This window comes from Capsicum annuum, chromosome 8 (assembly GCF_002878395.1).
Source record: "Capsicum annuum cultivar UCD-10X-F1 chromosome 8, UCD10Xv1.1, whole genome shotgun sequence".
Classification (NCBI taxonomy): Eukaryota; Viridiplantae; Streptophyta; class Magnoliopsida; order Solanales; family Solanaceae; genus Capsicum; species Capsicum annuum.
In genome coordinates, this window is record NC_061118.1 from 33,572,918 (window position 1) to 33,592,596 (window position 19,679).

The 19,679-nt window shown below is 32.5% G+C and overlaps 1 protein-coding gene across 4 annotated transcripts; it reads left to right on the top strand.

Annotated features, from left to right (window-relative positions):
* Window positions 1-3,204: 3,204 nt before the first annotated feature.
* Window positions 3,205-19,430, top strand: LOC107845442 (mitochondrial inner membrane protease ATP23). 4 transcript variants are annotated; one of them, XM_047394318.1, is made up of 7 exons: window positions 3,214-3,469; window positions 4,317-4,420; window positions 4,774-4,895; window positions 7,077-7,118; window positions 14,037-14,174; window positions 14,269-14,352; window positions 18,985-19,430. In XM_047394318.1, exons 2-7 carry the CDS (start codon window positions 4,345-4,347, stop codon window positions 19,117-19,119), a joined length of 597 nt encoding a protein of 198 aa, XP_047250274.1. In that variant the 5' UTR covers window positions 3,214-3,469; window positions 4,317-4,344; the 3' UTR covers window positions 19,120-19,430. The 4 variants fall into 4 exon arrangements, with proteins under 4 accessions (XP_016545247.2, XP_047250274.1, XP_047250276.1 ...); XM_047394320.1 differs by having other exon boundaries at window positions 3,214-3,437; XM_016689761.2 differs by lacking the exon at window positions 7,077-7,118 and having other exon boundaries at window positions 3,205-3,469.
* Window positions 19,431-19,679: the final 249 nt, after the last annotated feature.

Genomic DNA, 19,679 nt, shown 5'->3' on the forward strand with positions numbered 1-19,679 from the left:
TGGAAAATAATTTAAGTACCGTATATATATTTTGTTGATGAATGTTGCCTAATGGTTGGTATGAATGATGATGTTGTGCCTAATGGTTGGTATGAATGATGATGTTGTGTGAAGTTGGAATGTTTTGTTAATGAATGTTGTCATTAAGTATTATTGTTGTGTTAAATGGTGGTAAAGTTGATATAGTGTCAACACAACATTGTCATTACACAATTTAAGTGTAAACACATAGCAGCAGCATGGTGCTTTGCCTAATAAGACACAACTTTGCAAGTGAAAATAATAACATAGCAACAACACAAGACACAACAAGTGTAAACAATAACATAGAGCAATACACGACACAATTTTGTAAGAGTAAACAACAACGTAGCAGGAACACAACACAATTTTGAAAGTGCAAACAATAACATAGCAGCAACACAAGTGCAAACAATAACATAGCAGCAGTACAATAAACATCTGAAGTATGACTAGGCAAAAGACACCATAACAAAACATAGTCTGATATATTTAGAGAGAGGTATACAAAATTTACACCATAGTAGACCAGATCTAGCAACTACTTTTAGTTCATTTGTTGCTGATGAACATAGCAGCAACACAAATCAAAATACATAAAAATATCTTCCTATTGAACCTACACCATCTCCATCTTTCATTGAGCTTCTTCTCCCGCGTCAAGTAATCAATTTGGACCTGTTAAAGCCATAAGTCTTCTTCCAACTCATTGATTTTGTTCACCAATCTTGGAATGATAAAATTTGATCTTGGATCCACTTTTTCTTCGTCCCTCCATAGAAAAAAATTACATTTTTGAGACTGAAAATTTTTATTAAAAATTAGTACATAATCATAATTTGAATATAAATTGACAGCAAAATACAATGCAAAATACATACATCATAGTAGGGGCAAGACCAAAATCTTCTTCCCCGATTTGACTTCGACCATGAAGTTTGCAAGTCAAGCAAAATACCATGTTTGCATCTCACAACAGCATTGACCATTGGGTCTGATTCATCCATACAAAACTTATTCAAGTTTGAATTTATCATTTCATGAGTTCCGAGAAAATCGATCATCAAATTACAAATCCTAAATTAATAGTTGAACCAAATTACAAAACAAAACTTCAAGAATTGAAGTAAAAATTGGAATTAAAAGTTAAAACATCGTTAAAAAAATAAAATAAAAAAATGAAGGAACATGAAGGAAAATGGTGGACAAGGACATGAGTCATATAAAGAAGAAGAAAATGACCATTGGAAGAGAGAGAGAGAGAGTAGTTTTTCATATTTACTTCATCAAATAATCAATTAATGACGTGTATATTACACGTGGAAGGCTAAACTTTTAATTTTGGACGTGCTGGGACTAAACCAATGCGCCTAGAAGAGGTGTTCTCACCTTCCTTGACAGGTCAGCATTTGGGGTAGTAAATATAGGAAAAAAATAGATTAGGGGAGTAATAGATCACCTTTAAAGGTTGATTATGTAGTTGAAATTTCCACTAAAGGTTGGGGGGAGGGGGTGGGGCGGGTTAATAGACCACTTTCTCTTTTGGATATTTTAATTTGAAAATTTTATCATGTTTTAGTAAGAATATATTTTTTGTTCTGATTTATGTTGCACAATTTTAATTTTGAGAGTCAATTAATTTAATTTTGATCATAAACTTAAATTTCAAAATCATATCAATTCTAAAGTCAATCGTTGAATTAGTCGTTAATTGTTACTTCTAATATATAATTACACTTCAAGTATTTTGATAGTTCAGAACTTACACTGAGAAGAAGAATCAAACGATCCAACAAGATGTGATCCCTAATATGATATTTTGTTATCAACCAAGTTAGTCACATATTGTAGTCAATTGTTACTTCTAATATATAATTACATTTTAAGTATTTCGATAGTTCAGAATGTACAATGACAAAAAAAATCAAACGATCTAACAAGATGTGATCCTTAATATGATATATTGTTATCAATTAAGTTAGTCAAATATTGTCAATTGTTACTTCTAATATATAATTATAATTTAAGTATTACGATAGTTTGGAACTTACACTGAGAAGAAGAATCAAACGATCTAATAAGATGTGATCCCGAATATGATATCTTGTTATCAACTAAGTTAGTCAAATATTATCAAATATTAATTCTTATATATAATTACAATTCAAGTATTTTGATAATTCAGAACTTACACTGACAAAAAGAATCAAATGATCTAACAAGATGTGATCCCTAATATAATATCTTATTATCAATTAAGTTAGTCGAATATTGTCAATTATTACTTTAATATATAATTACATTTTAAGTATTACGATAGTTAAACCTTTCCTTGTTTGAACCATATGATATTCGATTACTCTTAATTTGAATATGTTTTTGACTTTCAACTCTTTCTTTCAAAATAAGAAACTACTTTTCTTTTAAAATTAGTTCCAAGTGAATTGAATATGTTTATAGATTCTTATGACTTTTAAAAGATAAATTATTTCATTAAAAATAATTTTATTTAAACAATTTAATAGTATAATTATAGCTATAAAGAGATATTAGATTAGATGCATCAAAAATAATATTTGGATCAATATAATAATATTATTTGTTAGTGAATATAGAATTTATAATGTATTTTCTCTGTTCCTTTTTAGTTGAAAGAAATAATTATTTAAGTGTGTGATTTGATTAATATATTCATTACTTCGTTAGTCTTTATTTATTTACATGCTTTTTAAATCTAAAAAGACTAGTACAAAGGTTCAAGTTAAAAAAAGAATAATTAATATTTTTTTTTGTTTTCCAAAATTGAAAAGTATTTTAAAACTAAAAAAGAACGAGAATATTAATATGTTCAGTATATACTTTACGCGGTGATGAACCTAAAATTTAAGGATTGTGGGTGCTTAAATTTAGTTTTATTTAAAAGTGTGTGCTTTCAAAACATATACATTAATTTTTATTTTATAATTAAATAATTATAATGTTTATCCTATTTTATAAACTCTAATTAATATACAATGCTTATCTCATTTAACTAAAAGAACGGATAAATTATTTATTCTTAATAATAAATAATCAATGAAGCAGCTATTAACTGGAATGTTTATCTCGTTTAATCAAAATAATAATAGTAATATTTATTCTTAATAGTATTAAATAATCAATTAAAGGACTAAAGGTCAATTAAAATAAATAAATAAATAAAAAACAAATAAGGTCTTCTTCATCCTTGTTCCTCTGCTTGATCTTCGTCCCCAACTACAATTTTTTTTCATATATATGTTTTTTTTTCGAATACAATACAAATCATTATGCGCACAATTTAGTGGTCCACCACGACAACGATATTCTCGGCTTCAAAAAATACCTGCAACAGCCAACACGAACAAGAAGAAGCTTCAAACGAGAGAAAAAGACTGGTATAAATTACTATGTAGTAGAAAAATTGAAGGTATTTTGTTTTTAAGCTATTCAAATCTTTACTTTGACATATCAAAATTTTAATTTTTCTCCTAATTGTTGGTCAACACTCAACACACACCCGATCTCGTTTGATAAATTGCCGAGTCACCACTTTTGGTAAGTTAGAGGACTATTAGTTCACCACCTCAAAGAATGGGGACTACTTTGAGTGAAAGCCCAAATTTAGGAGATGTTTTGCTTTTTTCTCGCTTTGATTGTACTGATTAATGATCCTCTCTTCATTTTGACGTTACAAGCTCACAGAAAGTTCTAGTTCTAGGTAATTTCGTTGCTTGTTCGCTCTTCTCATCTCTGAAATACAACTGTTTCCATGAAATTTTTCACACAAGCCGGATGAAGAATTCTTTTGGATCAATTATCCCAAGAATGAAGAATCCTTTTGGAGCAATTATTTTCAAGAATGTTTCAGAGATTTCTTTGGTTTCTCCTTTCAACTTTTCTCTTTCAGTAATTTTGAGGAGTACATAGTTTAAAAAAAAATCAGTTCTTTTAGTGTTCTATCCCTTTTGGCTCTTCCAAGGTGGTCTACTTTAGTCTGTTGTTGGACAGTGATCTATATGAACTACAAACAACAAGGATATTAAACAAAGGAAGAAACCAGTGGTGAAGTTTTGATAACCACACATTGAGATTGTCCCAAAAGAGCAGTCCGGTGCACTAAAGCTATTGCTGTGTGCAGATTTTTGGGAAGGGCCCAACCACAAGAAACCATCCCCTTTGAAATGATCTAACATGAAAAGGGCCTATCCAATAGAGGTCCATAAAAAAGTATGCCCTGGAGTTGACCCATGAACTTGTTACTGTCTCTCCTGCAGAGAAAAGCCAGCAAAAGTGACCAACCCAATGGTGGAATCGTCCACCGTCAACGGCGGAAGTACAGTGCAGGAATGCCAAGACATGATCCGAAGAAGTCTTAGAAGTATGTTCTTCACATGTCCATATCTCTTTCTGTAATAGATTTCTTGATTGGGTTTAATTTCAGATCCAGTTATTAACATCCATCCAACTTTAACCCTTAGTTTTTGGTTTTATACTTTACTAGTTTAAATTTACCTCAAAAGATAAATTGTGACACAAGTTATGAGAAGATACAAGTACCCTCAAGCTGATCCAGACACCATTCTCACAAAAACAAAGCTATAAGATAAATTCATTTGGTATAAGTGGACTTGAATAGAATAGAATGGATTTACTTAATTTATATAGCTGGCTCAAATTAGGTTAAGATTGAGCTGTGATTGAATGATGTTGACTGATACATTCTTATTGCAGCTCCTATAGTGAAGTTCTTAAAAGAACATTTGGAGAAATCTGGTTGCCGAATTGGTGATAACTTCATAAAAGCTATCCATTGTGACAAGAAGGTCAGCGGTGGCTATGTTCGCGGACATGGGGTAATCAACCATAATTTCATATCCCTTTACTGTTCCAAACCTAATAAGGTTTAGATGGTGTCAATTTTAAGTTTCTGCAGGTTGTTGATTTGAAGAACTTTTTGTGTAATGTTTTAAATAGGCGTTTTAAAAATAGTTATGCTAGACTTGTGTCTTGGAGTTGGCAAATTCAATTGAAACCTTGTTGGTCAGTGGAGGACAGACTTAAGATTTATATTTATTTAAAATATTTAAACTATATATATTGTTTGTCCAATCATTGAGGATGCGCCCCGCAGCTCGTGAGCTGCATCCACCCATATAGTGTGTGAATAGTTTGGACACCCAGTAAAGCTATACTGAAATTTTTTATTTTTTTATTACTTAATAGTTTTATTTTTCCTATTTTTTGGATATTTGTTCACCCTTTTTCATTTCAGGAATAGTCAACATAGAACTCTTGAATGTCATTTTCAGCACTAATAATTTTTTCCTCTTGATAGTTTTATTAGCTTTCTTTCTCTCTCTCTCTCTCTCTGTCTTTCCTTCCGTCCATCCTTCCGTCCTTCCGTCCGTCCTTCTTTCCGTCCTTCCGTCCTTCCGTCCTTCCGTCCTTCCGTCCTTCCTTCCTTCCGGCCTTCCGCCATTCCGTCCTTTATATGTTCAAATACAATATTCTTATAAACAGATATGGTATCTGTAAAATTTAACCATCTTCTTCTACCACTAGTTTTATCATTTATTTTTTGATGAAATTTAACTATAGCTTCACAATCTGTTCTAACTAAAATTTCTTCTTTATTTAGAATATATAACTTAAAACTATTTAACCCATATATTATAACTAATACTTCTAGGTCTATAGCACTCTTGTTTCCTTTTTCTTTATATGCTCCACTCTGATAACCGCATATTTGTTCTTCATTTTTATTACTGTATTTATTAAGTCGTGCTTTTAAAATGACTCCCCATCCTAAATCACTTCCGTCTGTTTGAATGATTAAATAATCTGATTCTAATGGAATTTTTAGGTTTGGAATATTTTTAATTTTTTCTTTTATTTTTTGAATTAATTTTATATCTTCTATATTAAAGTTTTTCTGCCCTTTGCTATCGGTGTTTGCGTATAATGGTCCTGCTATTTTTCCTAAATCTTGAATAAAATTTCTTGCATAATTACTAATCCTAAAAACTTTTGTCTTTTCTAATTTATCTGGCATTTCTAACACTTTCTTTGCAATGTGTGGTTGAAGTTTTATCTTTCCATTTCCTAAAGTTATTCCTAAGAAATTAATATAAGTGTTACATAATTCTATTTTCTTTTTACTTATTATTATCCCATGTTTAACAAATAATCTAAAAATTATTTGTAAGTGTCCTAAGTGTTCTTGTATATTTTGACTAAACACTAAAATATTATCTACATATACTAATACAAAATGTTTATACTCTCCAAATATATTATCCATCTTTCGTTGAAAAATGGGTGGAGCTGTCTTTAAACCAAAGGGCATAACTAACCATTCAAAATGTCCACCTGGACATGTGAATGCAGTCCATTCTATGCTGTCTGGGTGCATTTTGACTTGCCAGTATCCTGACTTACAGTCAAATTTACTATAAACCTTCTTATTTTGTATTCTATTAATTAATTCACTTTTATCTGGTAGTTTGTATGCATTTGTTCTGGTGTTATCATTTAATCTTTATAGTTAATTATCATACGAGCTTTACCTCTTATTTGTTCACTATGACTTCTTACCATAAAAGCTGCCAATCAATGAAGATCTTACCCTGAGAGTAACATATCATTTAGATTAAGACCAGGCTACATTCTAGATAGACCCCAAAAGTGTTTAGTAGACAATCTTTGAATATTTTATAATAGAGCAAACAGATAATATGTATTTCAATAATAATATTTTTCAATAAATAATGTTTTTAACAGATAATATTTTTCAATAAATAATGTTTTTAACACAGATAATATTTTTCAATAAAATAATTATGATCATTTTAGTATATCAGTTTTGTAATACCTACTCAGTACTCCCTCTTTCCGCTGTTTCTTCATGTTTATCATTTCTTATAGTTTATATTTTCCCCATATATATATATATATATATATATATATATCTTCTTTTATCACAACCCGAAAACTTTAGTCTGGCAATTAACACTCATCCTTTGTCTATTTTGCAGACCTGTCGGACTATCAAGGCCAGAATTCCTAGGAATTTACAGGTTAATCCATCGTTATTATTAAGAAATTAAGAGGCTAACCATATACTAAGGGTAATAATTTTAGCGAAAATTTAATTTACATGATATACAAAGTAAACATGTTTAAAACTTTAAATATAGACATAAGAACATAAACATAAATATTTTTGGTGGGAAAATATGTAAATAAGAACTTACATAAAGTAACTGGGAAAGAGGTTTCCCTTTCGGGAATCCCCTTAAGATCGGACAGAAAACTTGAAACTTTTATTCAAACACACTTAATATTATGCAACTGAGTTTATACAAAAAGGACTAGCAGGGATAGGTTTGTTGGAAGGAAGAATTTACACATTTCAGGAAAGGAAGTATGTTGTGAGGTTTTTTCTCTCTGCCCCCCTTCTACAAAATCTACGCCTTTTATAGGCAAAAACTAGATAAAGCAGTGGTCGTAAAGATTATTACGTGGCCTAAACATAGGTGGCCGACACTAAAGATAAAAGATAAGAAAAAATCTTAATAATGCAAGCCGGGTACTCATTGGGCCCCATCGTCACATGCATTATTAGTTTCCTTTCAGACTTATTTAGACGCGTGCTTCAACAGTTTTTCTTTCTTTTGGAAAGTAGTGATAAAGGAAGCACTCTGACACTAATTTAACTTTTACAGGATATAAAGTGGGCATCCCCACTTGACAATCCTATCTAATAATACAAGTTGTATGTCTTTACTATGTATCCAAGTTGTGCAAGGCGATTGAGTCGAAACTCATTCCTGAATCATCGTCTTTGTATGGATCCTGAGCATCTTGGAAATGTGCAAGATAACTTGCAATGCTATCGTCTTCATCTGATCTTAAAAAATTATTGTCTACATTATTTATTTCTGAAACTGTTCTGTTTGAATTGGTAGTGGGTTGTTCATTTGGTTGTCCATTCATATGCTTATCTTGTGTTTGGTTGTTAAAGAACTTATCTAAAGTCTGTTTAATTATAGTCTCTATTGTTTCACTTTTCTTTTTAGATATTAAAGTCTTCCTTAAAGCCTTATTATCTAATTTTGCTAACTTATGTTTTGATGAAGAACATTCTTTATCTTCACTTTTTGGCAAAGTGACAGCCATTAACGGTTTTGATTTGTCTTTACTGGTTACCGTTTGAACTGGACTAGCTGTACCAACATCCTGTACAGTGGATTTCTGAGCATTTAGTGGGAAATGCATACCCTTCTCATCCATTTTTTGAGGAGATGGAGAACTCTGTGTCTGAGTCTGTGTATTTGCATCTGTCTTGCTTACATTTGTCTAATGGTTGAGTCTTGCTTCTAATATTTGTATCTGCTTTATTAGTCTAGTGTTTTCCATGAGAAGCGATTCTTTCTGAGTATTTAGCGTCTTGAAATTCTCCGTCATAAACGAACAATGGTCGCAGAAAATAATCTTTCTCGTTTCTCTTTGTAAATTGTATTGAGGTATTTGATCTGGATTTTGTTTGAGTGATGGTGATATATAATAGTTTCGTCCTAAGTATCCTCTAGATGATTAGTGGCTTCAGTGAAATCATTAAAACCTTTGAAAAGTGGGGTTTTAAAGCCTTGTATCGAATCCATCACTTCTAACCATGTTTGAAAAATACCATTAGTCTTTCCATGAATGACTACGTAATATTTAAATTTAGGCCTACTCTTTTCTGCCATGTAATGGCATAAAGAATTCATGGATGCCATAAAATGATTACGATTTTGTCTATTATAAGATATCCAAAGATTGTCTACTAAACACTTTTGGGGTCTATCTAAAATGTAGTCTGGTCTTATTCTAAATGATATGTTACTCTCAGGGTAGTAAGCAATTAAGTTAAATGGTCCAAAGTGAATTCTTTCCATTGTTTCTAAAGATTCTAGTGGTCTAAAATTTAAATTACCTAACATTGTCTGTTGATATGAATCTGAAGACGAAGTTATGCCCTTGCCTTTATCTGCAGGAGGTTGTCGTATTGGTCTCATGCTGAAAACAAATGAGTCGGATTAAACTTATTTATTTCTAGTTGTAATCTACTTAACTGGTCTGCTAATTCGTTTTCTTTACCTTTTATATGTTCAAATACAATATTCTTATAAACAGATATGGTATCTATAAAATTTAACCATCTTCTTCAACTGCTAGTTTTATCATTTATTTTTTGATGAAATTTAACTATAGTTTCACAATCTGTTCTAATTAAAATTTCTTCTTTATTTAGAATATATAACTTAAAACTATTTAACCCATATATTATAGTTAATACTTCTAGGTCTATAGCACTCTTGTTTCCTTTTTCTTTATATGCTCCACTCTGATAACCGCATATTTGTTCTTCATTTTTATTACTGTATTTATTAGGTCGTGCTTTTAAAATGACTCCCCATCCTAAATCACTTCCGTCTGTTTGAATGATTAAATAATCTGATTCTAATGGAATTTTTAGTTCTGGAATATTTTTAGTTTTTTCTTTTATTTTTTGAATTGATTTTATATCTTTTATATTGAAGTTTTTCTGCCCTTTGCTACCGGTGTTTGCGTATAATGGTCCTGCTATTTTTCCTAAATCTTGAATAAAATTTCTTGCATAATTTACTAATCCTAAAAACTTTTGTCTTTTCTAATTTATCTGGCATTTCTAACACTTTCTTTGCAATGTGTGGTTGAAGTTTTATCTTTCCATTTCCTAAAGTTATTCCTAAGAAATTAATATAAGTGTTACATAATTCTATTTTCTTTTTACTTGTTATTATCCCATGTTTAACAAATAATCTAAAAATTATTTGTAAGTGTCCTAAGTGTTCTTGTATATTTTGACTAAACACTAAAATATCATCTACATATACTAATACAAAATGTTTATACTCTCCAAATATATTATTCATCTTTCGTTGAAAAATGGGTGGAGCTGTCTTTAAACCAAAGGACATAACTAACCATTCAAAATGTCCACCTGGACGTGTGAATGCAGTCCATTCTATGCTGTCTGGGTGCATTTTGACTTGCCAGTATCTTGACTTTCAGTCAAATTTACTATAAACCTTCTTATTTTGTATTCTATTAATTAATTCACTTTTATCTGGTAGTTTGTATGCATTTGTTCTGGTGTTATCATTTAATCTTTTATAGTTAATTATCATACGAGCTTTACCTCTTATTTGTTTACTATGACTTCTTACCATAAAAGCTGCCGATCTATGTCTAGAAGTAGATCTTCTTATTACTTCTAATTGTAAAAGTTCTTTTATTTGTATATCAAATTCTTTAGTATCTTCATCATTTGCTTCTATAGGTGCTGTTTTTATTGTATATTTTGAATTAATTATATCTAATTTACACATTATCTCATTAGCATCCCAATGTGCTAACGGCCTTTCTCCGATTATTTCCATTTTATCTAGTATAGATATTATATTTTTCTAAATCTTTTGGACTGTTTATTATTCCTATCTTATCCATTTCTTTTCTAAAATTATAAAACTGGGTTTCTATACTTATTAGGGTATAATCTTTTTCTATATCTTTTAAGCATTCTTGTCCTTCTGCATTAAGTAGGGTATAATTTCTAAATTCTTCTAAGTTTTCTTCTAAGTTTTTGTTTTCTTATAACAGGTTGCTATTTTTGCATTGGTTATTTTAGCAATCTTCGCAACATGGTTTTGGAAATAAATTTGTTTTATGTGTGTTTAATGTTCTATATACTGTTGGTAATGTTACTGTTTGTACTGGTGTATAAGTTAAGATTTTAAAAAATATTATTCCATCTCTTGTTAAGAGACATCCTCCTTTATTTTGGATACAAAAGCGGTCCTATAACAAAATCAGATCCTATATTTAAATTCCTTGCTAATATTTTATTAGCATTGTAAATTGGGTTATAGAATTTATTGCATGTATTTAAAAAACTTATTTGTGCATTTTTTATGCAATAATTGTAAATATTTTGTGATCCATCCATTTGGGTGACTGTTATAGGTCTTTCAAGTACTTTTAGTAAATGTTTCGGTACTATTTCTTTATTGATCAAACAGCTAGTACATCCGGGATCTACTAGTGCTAAAGTTTCTATCTCCACATCTTTTATTTTGATTTTTAGTAATACTTTTATGGTAGAGAATTCTTTATCTTCATTGCATATTAGACTAGTGTCATTATCTTCTAAATACACTTTTATGGCCTCATTTGTTTTCAGCATGAGACCAACACGACAACCTCTTGCAGATAAAGGCAAGGGCATAGCTTCGTCTTCAGATTCATAGATTCATATCATAAGACAATGTTAGGTAATTTAAATTTTAGACCACTAGAATCTTTAGAAACAATGGAAAGAATTCACTTTGGACCATTTAACTTAATTGCTTATCCTGAGAGTAACATATCATTTAGAATAAGACCAGACTACATTCTAGATAGACCCCAAAAGTGTTTAGTAGACAATCTTTGGATATCTTATAATAGACAATCGTAATCATTTTATGGCATCCATGAATTCTTTATGCCATTATATGACAGAAAAGAGTAGGCCTGAATTTAAATATTACGTAGTCATTCATGGAAAGACTAATGGTATTTTTCAAACATGGTGATACAAGGTTTTAAAACCCCACTTTTCAAAGGTTTTAATGATTTTACCGAGGCCACTAATCATGCTAGAGGATACTTAGGACCAAACTATTATATATCACCATCACTCAAACAAAATCCAAATCAAATACCTCAATATAATTTACAAAGAGAAACGAGAAAGATTATTTTCTGCGACCATTGTTCGTCTATGACGGAGAATTTCAAGACGCTAAATGCTCAGAAAGAATCGCTTCTCATGGAAAACACTAGACTAATAAAGCAGATATAAATATTAGAAGCAAGACTCAACCATCAGACAAATGTAAGCAAGACAGATGCAAATACACAGACTCAGACACAGAGTTCTCCATCTCCTCAAAAAATGGATGAGAAGGGTGTGCATTTCCCACTAAATGCTCAGAAATCCACTGTACAGGATGTTGGTACAGCTAGTCCGATTCAAACGGTAACCGGTAAAGACAAATCAAAACCGTTAATGGCTGTCACTTTGCCAAAAAGTGAAGATAAAGGATGTTCTTCATCAAAACATAAGTTAGCAAAATCAGGTAATAAGACTTTAAGGATTTAATATCTAAAAAGAGAAATGAAACAATAGAGACTAATTAAACAGACTTTAGATAAGTTCTTTAACAACCAGACATGAGATAAGCATATGAATGGACAACCAAATGAACAACCCACTACCAATTCAGACAGAACAGTTCCAGAAATAAATAATGTAGACAATAATTTTTTTAGATCAGATTTAGACGATAGCATTGCAAGTCATCTTGCACATTTCCAAGATGCTCAGGATTCATACGATGACTCAGGAATGAGTTTCGACTCAATCGCCCTGCACAACTTGGATACATAGTAAAGACATACAACTTGTATTATTAGATAGGATTGTCAGGTGGGGATGCCCACTTTATGTCCTGTAAAAGTTAAATTAGTGTCAGAGTGCTTCTTTTATCACTACTTTCCAAAAGAAAGAAAAACTGTTGAAGCACGCGTCTAAATAAGTTTGAAAGGAAACTAATAATGCATGTGATGATGGGGCCCAATGAGTACCCGGCTTGCATTATTAAGATTCTTTCTTATCTTTTATCTTTAGTGTCGGCCACATAGTAATCTTTACGACCACTGCTTTATCTAGTTTTTGCCTATAAAAGGCGTAGATTTTGTAGAAGGAGGAGGGCAGAGAGAAAAAACCTCACAACATACTCCCTTTCCTGAAATGTGTAAATTCTTCCTTCCAACAAATCTATCCCTGCTAGTCCTTTTTGTATAAACTTAATTGCATAATATTAAGTGTGTTTGAATAAAAGTTTCAAGTTTTCTGTCCGATCTTAAGGGGATTCCCGAAAGGGAAACCTCTTTCTCAGTTACTTCATGTAAGTACTTATTTACATATTTCCCCACCAAAAATATTTATGTCTATGTTTAAAGTTTTAAACATGTTTACTTTGTATATCATGTAAATTAAATTTTCGCTAAAATTATTACCCTTAGTATATGGTTAGCTTCTTAATTTCTTAATAACAACGATGGATTAACCTGTAAATTCCTAGGAATTCTGGTCTTGATAGTCCGACAGGTCTGCAAAATAAACAAAGGATGAGTGTTAATTGCCAGACTAAAGTTTTCGGGGTGTGGTTAAAGAAGTAAGTTGTTAGGAACATAGATTAAGAGGAAGAGATGAACTGGGTATAAAAAAAACATATATATATATATATATATATGGGGAAAATGATAAACATGAAGAAACAGCGGAAAGAGGGAGTACTGAGTTGGTATTACAAAACTGATATACTAAAACGATCATAATTATTTTATTGAAAAATATTATCTGTGTTAAAAACATTATTTATTGAAAAATATTATTATTGAAAAATATTATCTATTAAAAACATTATTTATTGAAAAACATTATTATTGAAATATATATTATCTGTTTGGTATCTCCCTCCGTCCGTCCTTCCTTCCTTCCGTTTTTGTTAAGCGTTTATGTGTGTGTGGTTATCTTCTGTTTTTGTGTTGTGTCTTTCGTCCTTCGGTCCTTCCTTCCGTTTTTGTTAAGCGTTTGTGTGTGTGGTTATCTTTTGTTTTTGTGTTGTGTCTTCCGTCCGTCCGTCCTTCCTTCCGTCCGTCCGTCCTTCCTTCTGTTTTTGTTAAGCGTTTATGTGTGTGTGGTTATCTTCTGTTTTTGTATTGTGTCTTCCTTCCTTCCTTCCTTTCTGTCTGTTTTTGTTAAGCGTTTATGTGTGTGTGGTTATCTTCTGTTTTTGTATTGTGTTGGTTGTCTGTCATCCTCAAGTATTAACTGACCTTGTTTTTCTTTGGCTATTAAGATAATTGTTTGCAGTAATTACATGAACATTCAAGATGAGGTGAATCAAGTTGTCATACATGAGTTAATTCATGCATATGACGATTGTCGTGCTGCAAATTTGGACTGGGCTAACTGTGCTCATCATGCTTGTAGTGAAGTTCGTGCTCTCAAGTCTCGCTTTTATGGTAATTCTTGTACTTTTGTGTTATCTTTGACTATTGAACTTGAATTCTTTGTAACTGTGTTTACAGATTAGAGCTGGCCATCTTAGCGGTGATTGCCATTACAAACGGGAATTACTGAGAGGTTACCTTAAGATACGCGGCCATGAACAAGTGAGTTTTATGATCATTCGTGTTTGCTCCTATACTTTTTTTTTTTTGATAAAGTGTTTGCTTCTGCAATTATCTGTGTAGAGTTGTATTTTACTTCACCTCAGTTATGGTGTCTTTCTTTCCTGTCCTAGCTGTATTGTGTACATTGCGGACAGCATGTATACTATTTGGTTATAAATAGAAGGAAATAACATAGTAGCACCAGTTCAGCTGATTTTATATTGATATCAGAATAATTATCGTGAAGGGGAAAAAAGTTCGGTTGGTGAGTTTGAACCAGGAGTTCATCCCATCCAAAACACCTCTGCCCCAGTTGAATGTTTAGTGTGCTGAAGCGAATATGTAGCAGCTTTGAACTTGTCTCCTTCATTGTGTACATAAGCTTGATATGAAAGTAGTTTCGTCTTTCTTATTGACATGTCAAATTTAGGACTTAGAAGGAATGTGTCCGACTTAAATTGCTAATATTAAAAACTTTGCATGGTGGAATATCTAATTATTTAATCGAAGCTCCATGTTCATGACAAGCTTTTAATATAAGCAATACTCTTTTAATTTGCCACCTATAGTCTTTCTGGAACATTGTGTCTTGCAAGCTTTCGAGCCACCTGGTATTTGGACCAATGGTTTTCAATTAGCAAATGAATGATGTTGGCTAGTATGCTATCTGATAACCTGCTGCGTTGTAGTGTTGACTTTTGCTGTTGTTATGTTTTCTCAATCATGATTTTGTATTTACTTTATACCTAGTTCCTTTTCCAAGGGTTAGAGGTTCGCAGGGTTGGGGGTTGGGGTGGGAGGGGGTTACGATTTAGCCTGAATTGGGCAGTTCTATTTAGCTACTTGACATTATTCTGAGTTACATGTCTTCTATGGATGGTCAGCTATATACAAAGGGATAAATATTCCCACCAATAGAAATGAAAGATACATCTCTTTGAATTGTAAATTTTGCCAGTGACATTGATTGATGTGTTCCTTTTTGGTCTTATTTGAATAATTTTATAGTATCTCCATTTTTTGTTGCCGCTATGGTACTATTGTCATTGCTTTTTTCAACTTTATGTCTACACCACACGTGTTAACAGTAGTCTCTCGAAATAGTTCATGCATCTGGGCTGATTTTTACCATCATGGTCACTTGACAACTCCTATTGCAAGTCTCAAGTTCTTTTCTCAGTGATCCAACTCGTCATTCTTTTCATGCATCCCTTAAAGTTACTTCTCTGTCTTTAATTGCTGAATCTATCACATCATTGAGTGCACTTTTACTAAGTTCTCCCCCTATCTTTACTGTTTTGACCTACATTGCATCTCAGCCTTTCTCAAAATGTTATTTCTTTCTTAGGGCCCAAAGCAATAGCTTGGAAACCACCCCAACCCCAGTCGCTCTTTTCCCAACTGTTAAAAGAGTCCCACATTTGTAAAAAATCATGGGCTATAGTCTCTTTATATGGTGGTTATAGACAATCCTGGGGTGTTAAGAGTCCCACATTGGTTGAAAGTAGCAGTGTTAAAGTCCCACATTGGTTGAAGGTAGTGGTGTTAGCGTCCAACATTGGTTGAAGGTAGCGCTGTGGTCTCTTTATATGGTTTTGGAAAAGTCTTACCTTGTGAGTTAGCTCCTGTTTTGAGTCAGGTTGAGTGTATGTTTACTACCCACCAGGTTAGGTGTCCGAGCATCTACATTGATTTTTCTTCTATTTTGTGTTTTGTGCTTTACAATCAGACACCCCCTCTCCCCCTTTTCCTAACCAATTAGTTTTGTTCGACAGGACCAAGTTATTTTTTTTTGTTTTTTCCCCCCGCTTGTCGGTTCCTAAATAAATTTAGTATCAGGAAAAAATATTCTAGTCGATTTTTCTAATAAATTTTAAGCATGTAAAAGCATCTAAATTCTTTTAAGGCTACATTGATATTTATCCAAAAGTTGGATTTCTCAACACAAAAGTTTCCGAAAAAACAATTCCCAGGACCCTTTTACTGAAGTACCATATATTGCAGTATTTGTATTGGATTCATCTTTAGAAAAGATTCATGATGCAGGAGATAGTACCTCAGCCTTTGGCCCAATGTAAATTAAGGACTTGACAGTTGTGTGAACGCTAAAGCTATTCATGAGCTTCATTGGAAGATAATAATGAATCGGAAAAGATGGATTGTTAGGTTTGCTCATAGGCAGATCTAGGATTTGAAGGTTGGGGGTGCCATGATTTATCACTGGTGAAGGACATTGAGCAACAACAAACTCATAGTTATCCCATGAGCGGGGTTTGGGGAGGGTAAGATGTATGCAACCTTGCCCCTACCTTTATGGGGTAGATAATCTATTTCCGATTGATCCTCGACAACTCTCCTTCTTTATCCGGGCTTGGGACCGGCAATGTGAATGAGCTCTCACAGAAGGAGTTAATTAAAATGAGTAAAACATAAACAAGAAAACTAGTTTTTTTGAATATGCCTAGGCCCCTCCAATTCAGGCATAATGTACGTAATCATGTTAACTAGCAAAGTATAAATTATGATGAGTTCTATTAGAAAACAAGAGCCAAACAACTTTTGTAAGGGACAATACCCGTCCCATCAACTTATAGGTAAAGTGAAATACTTTCGTTACAAAAATTCACAGATTATCTTTACAAACATTAATAAATAATTTAATTCCCGAAAAAAAACAAGAACTCTTAACAGGGTGTAAAAGTTTAAGTCAATGAAGTAGCACAAATTGGCCCTTTTTCCTGTTGCCTTTGTTGAAAAATTAGAAATCAACAAATAAAATCTAGCTGGGAAGGATAAAAGGGGAAAAAGATTAAAATCACGTTCAATTAAATTTTTTTGAGATCTTGAACAAGAAAAAGAAGCAAAGATATAATTAAACAAAAATGAAGCATATATAGGAAAATAGGAAAAGAAGAAAAGTGAAGGCAAAAATGGAAACAAGAAAATGCTTTTGTAAACTGCTAGTGATTTGTGAAGGGAAAAAAATAAACAGGCATGCCTATAGGGGATTCGATCCCTCGCCTAACACCGGCACCCTAGCCATTGACAAACAGAAGAACAATGATTGTGATACTACTGGTGTTATCCTTTTCTATTTAGCATTTCTCACTAAAATGCTTATGTATCTATGAAAATTTTAGCTAAGTGCCCTGATGACATTGCACCCTCACCCTTCGACATAGATCCTCCTGGGTTTGCCTCCATGTATAACTTCATATGGCCAAACCCATCGATAGCACCTTAAACTTATCCCGAAAATTCACTTAGGCCCCTAAACTAAGGTCTGTACCTATCAAACCCCTAAATCCTCGAATTTTGTTCCAATTGGGCATTTTTTGCCTAATCAACAAAATGTATATAGAGAGTGTGTTACACTCGCATGACGTGGCAATAATGCCCAATAAAAAAAAAACGTGGCAAAAAAAATATATGTAAAATTGTTGATTTTTTATTTTTCTATTTATATTTAATAATAATTTTTAAATTTAAAAAAAAAGAAAAAAAGCACCCCCACCCCCCAATTATCATCTTCTTCACCCCACCCCACCCCCCTCCGTCGTCTTCCCTCACACACACATACATCATCTTTACCACCACCCCTCTCCCACCCCACCCCCAATCGTCTTCACCCTCACCCCCCACCCGTCATCTTCACACCATCCCTCTCCCGGCGTTTCACAGTTCTCTCACACACAAACACACACTCACTCACATGCACACATAGTTCACACATGCACGAGAGCAGCAACGCAGTCAATATTTTCCGGCTAGATTCGTCGGAAAATCAACTCCAAAATCACACACAAACACACATTCACTCTCACACACACAGTTCACTCACAAACACACACATTCACTCACACACACAGTTCACACACACGAGAGCAGCAACACAGTCAATATTTTCCGGCAAGACTCGCCGGAAAATCAACTCCAAAAAAGAAAAGATTTTTTTTTTCCAAATCTTTGATGTTGTTGATAGTGGTGAAAAATGGTTACTCATTGTGTGCTTAATGGAGTTTCTCCATTTTTTGATGTTGTCTTTAATGGTGCAGATTGATTAATGATTTTGTTGTTGTTCATGGAGTTGTTAATTTGATTGATTTTGTTGTCTTGAAATCATGAAGATTGACAAGGATTTTGTTGTTGTGCTTAATGAAGCTTCAATTCTTCAAATCTTGTTCACTGATAATTGTTGGGGGTAGGTGTTTCTGAAGAAGATGATGACTATGGGGTGTGTGGGGGGAGCTTTTCTTTTTTTAAAATAAAATAAAATATTACAATAATTAAAAATTATATTAATAAAATAATTTAAATATAAATTTTTTAATAAAAAAAGTAAAATATTATTTAATTCACTCTCCTTGCCAAAGCATCATTTTGTGTCTGATAGGTATCAATTTTAGCACTTGAGGTGCTTGATAGGTACAAGCCTTAGTTGAGGGATTTAAGTGAATTTTCAAGACAAGTTTGAGGTTCTATCGATGGGTTTGGCCAACTTCATATTGATCCTTCAATACATGGACTATCTGTATTTAACTTTGTATTGATCTTTCCGTGCATGTATGACACGAAGTTGCTTAATAGTTGATTAGTTTCTAACTTTTTCTCTTCTTCACTTGGCACTTGAAGGAATGTGTAAGGCGAAGAGTGATGAAATCAATGGCGGGTAATCCATATTGTTCGGAGTCAGCCAGTAAGGATGCCATGGAAGCTGTTTGGGATGTTTGTTACAATGATACTAAGCCCTTTGACAGAGCCCCTTAAAACATAATGATAACCAGTAGCTTCTCAGAGGTAGCTAACTGGAGATTGAAAAAATTGCAGTGTTATTTCATTTTCGGTTGATACCATAAACAAAGGTGCATTTTTTCAGACATCATAGCATTTTCGAGGCATATTGACTTCTCTGTGGTGTAACGAGCATAGAGTTTGTAAAATTTACAGGGATTTTTTTCCCATTCGAGGAAATTTTCATAATAAGTGATTCTTTTTTGCAGTATCAATATTCTTGTGTCAATCAACTGTCAACATGTATTAAATCTGAGATATTTTTTCAATTAAAAAGTTGAGTACTATAATCCTATGTAAATTATTTACATCCTTATTTATCATCTGAACGTACAATTCATTCTATTGTACGTAGATTGTCTGGTAGAAATTTTAGATAGCGGGGCTCAAATTGGGTTTAATTAAGCATTCTTTTCTTCCATCATCAGCTTAACATTGTCGTTTCGTTTTATTTTCTTGACAATAACTTTGTAAAATAGAGAAGAGATATTGCATTGCTGGTGAACTAGTTTGGCTGAGACGTAACTGGTATGTAT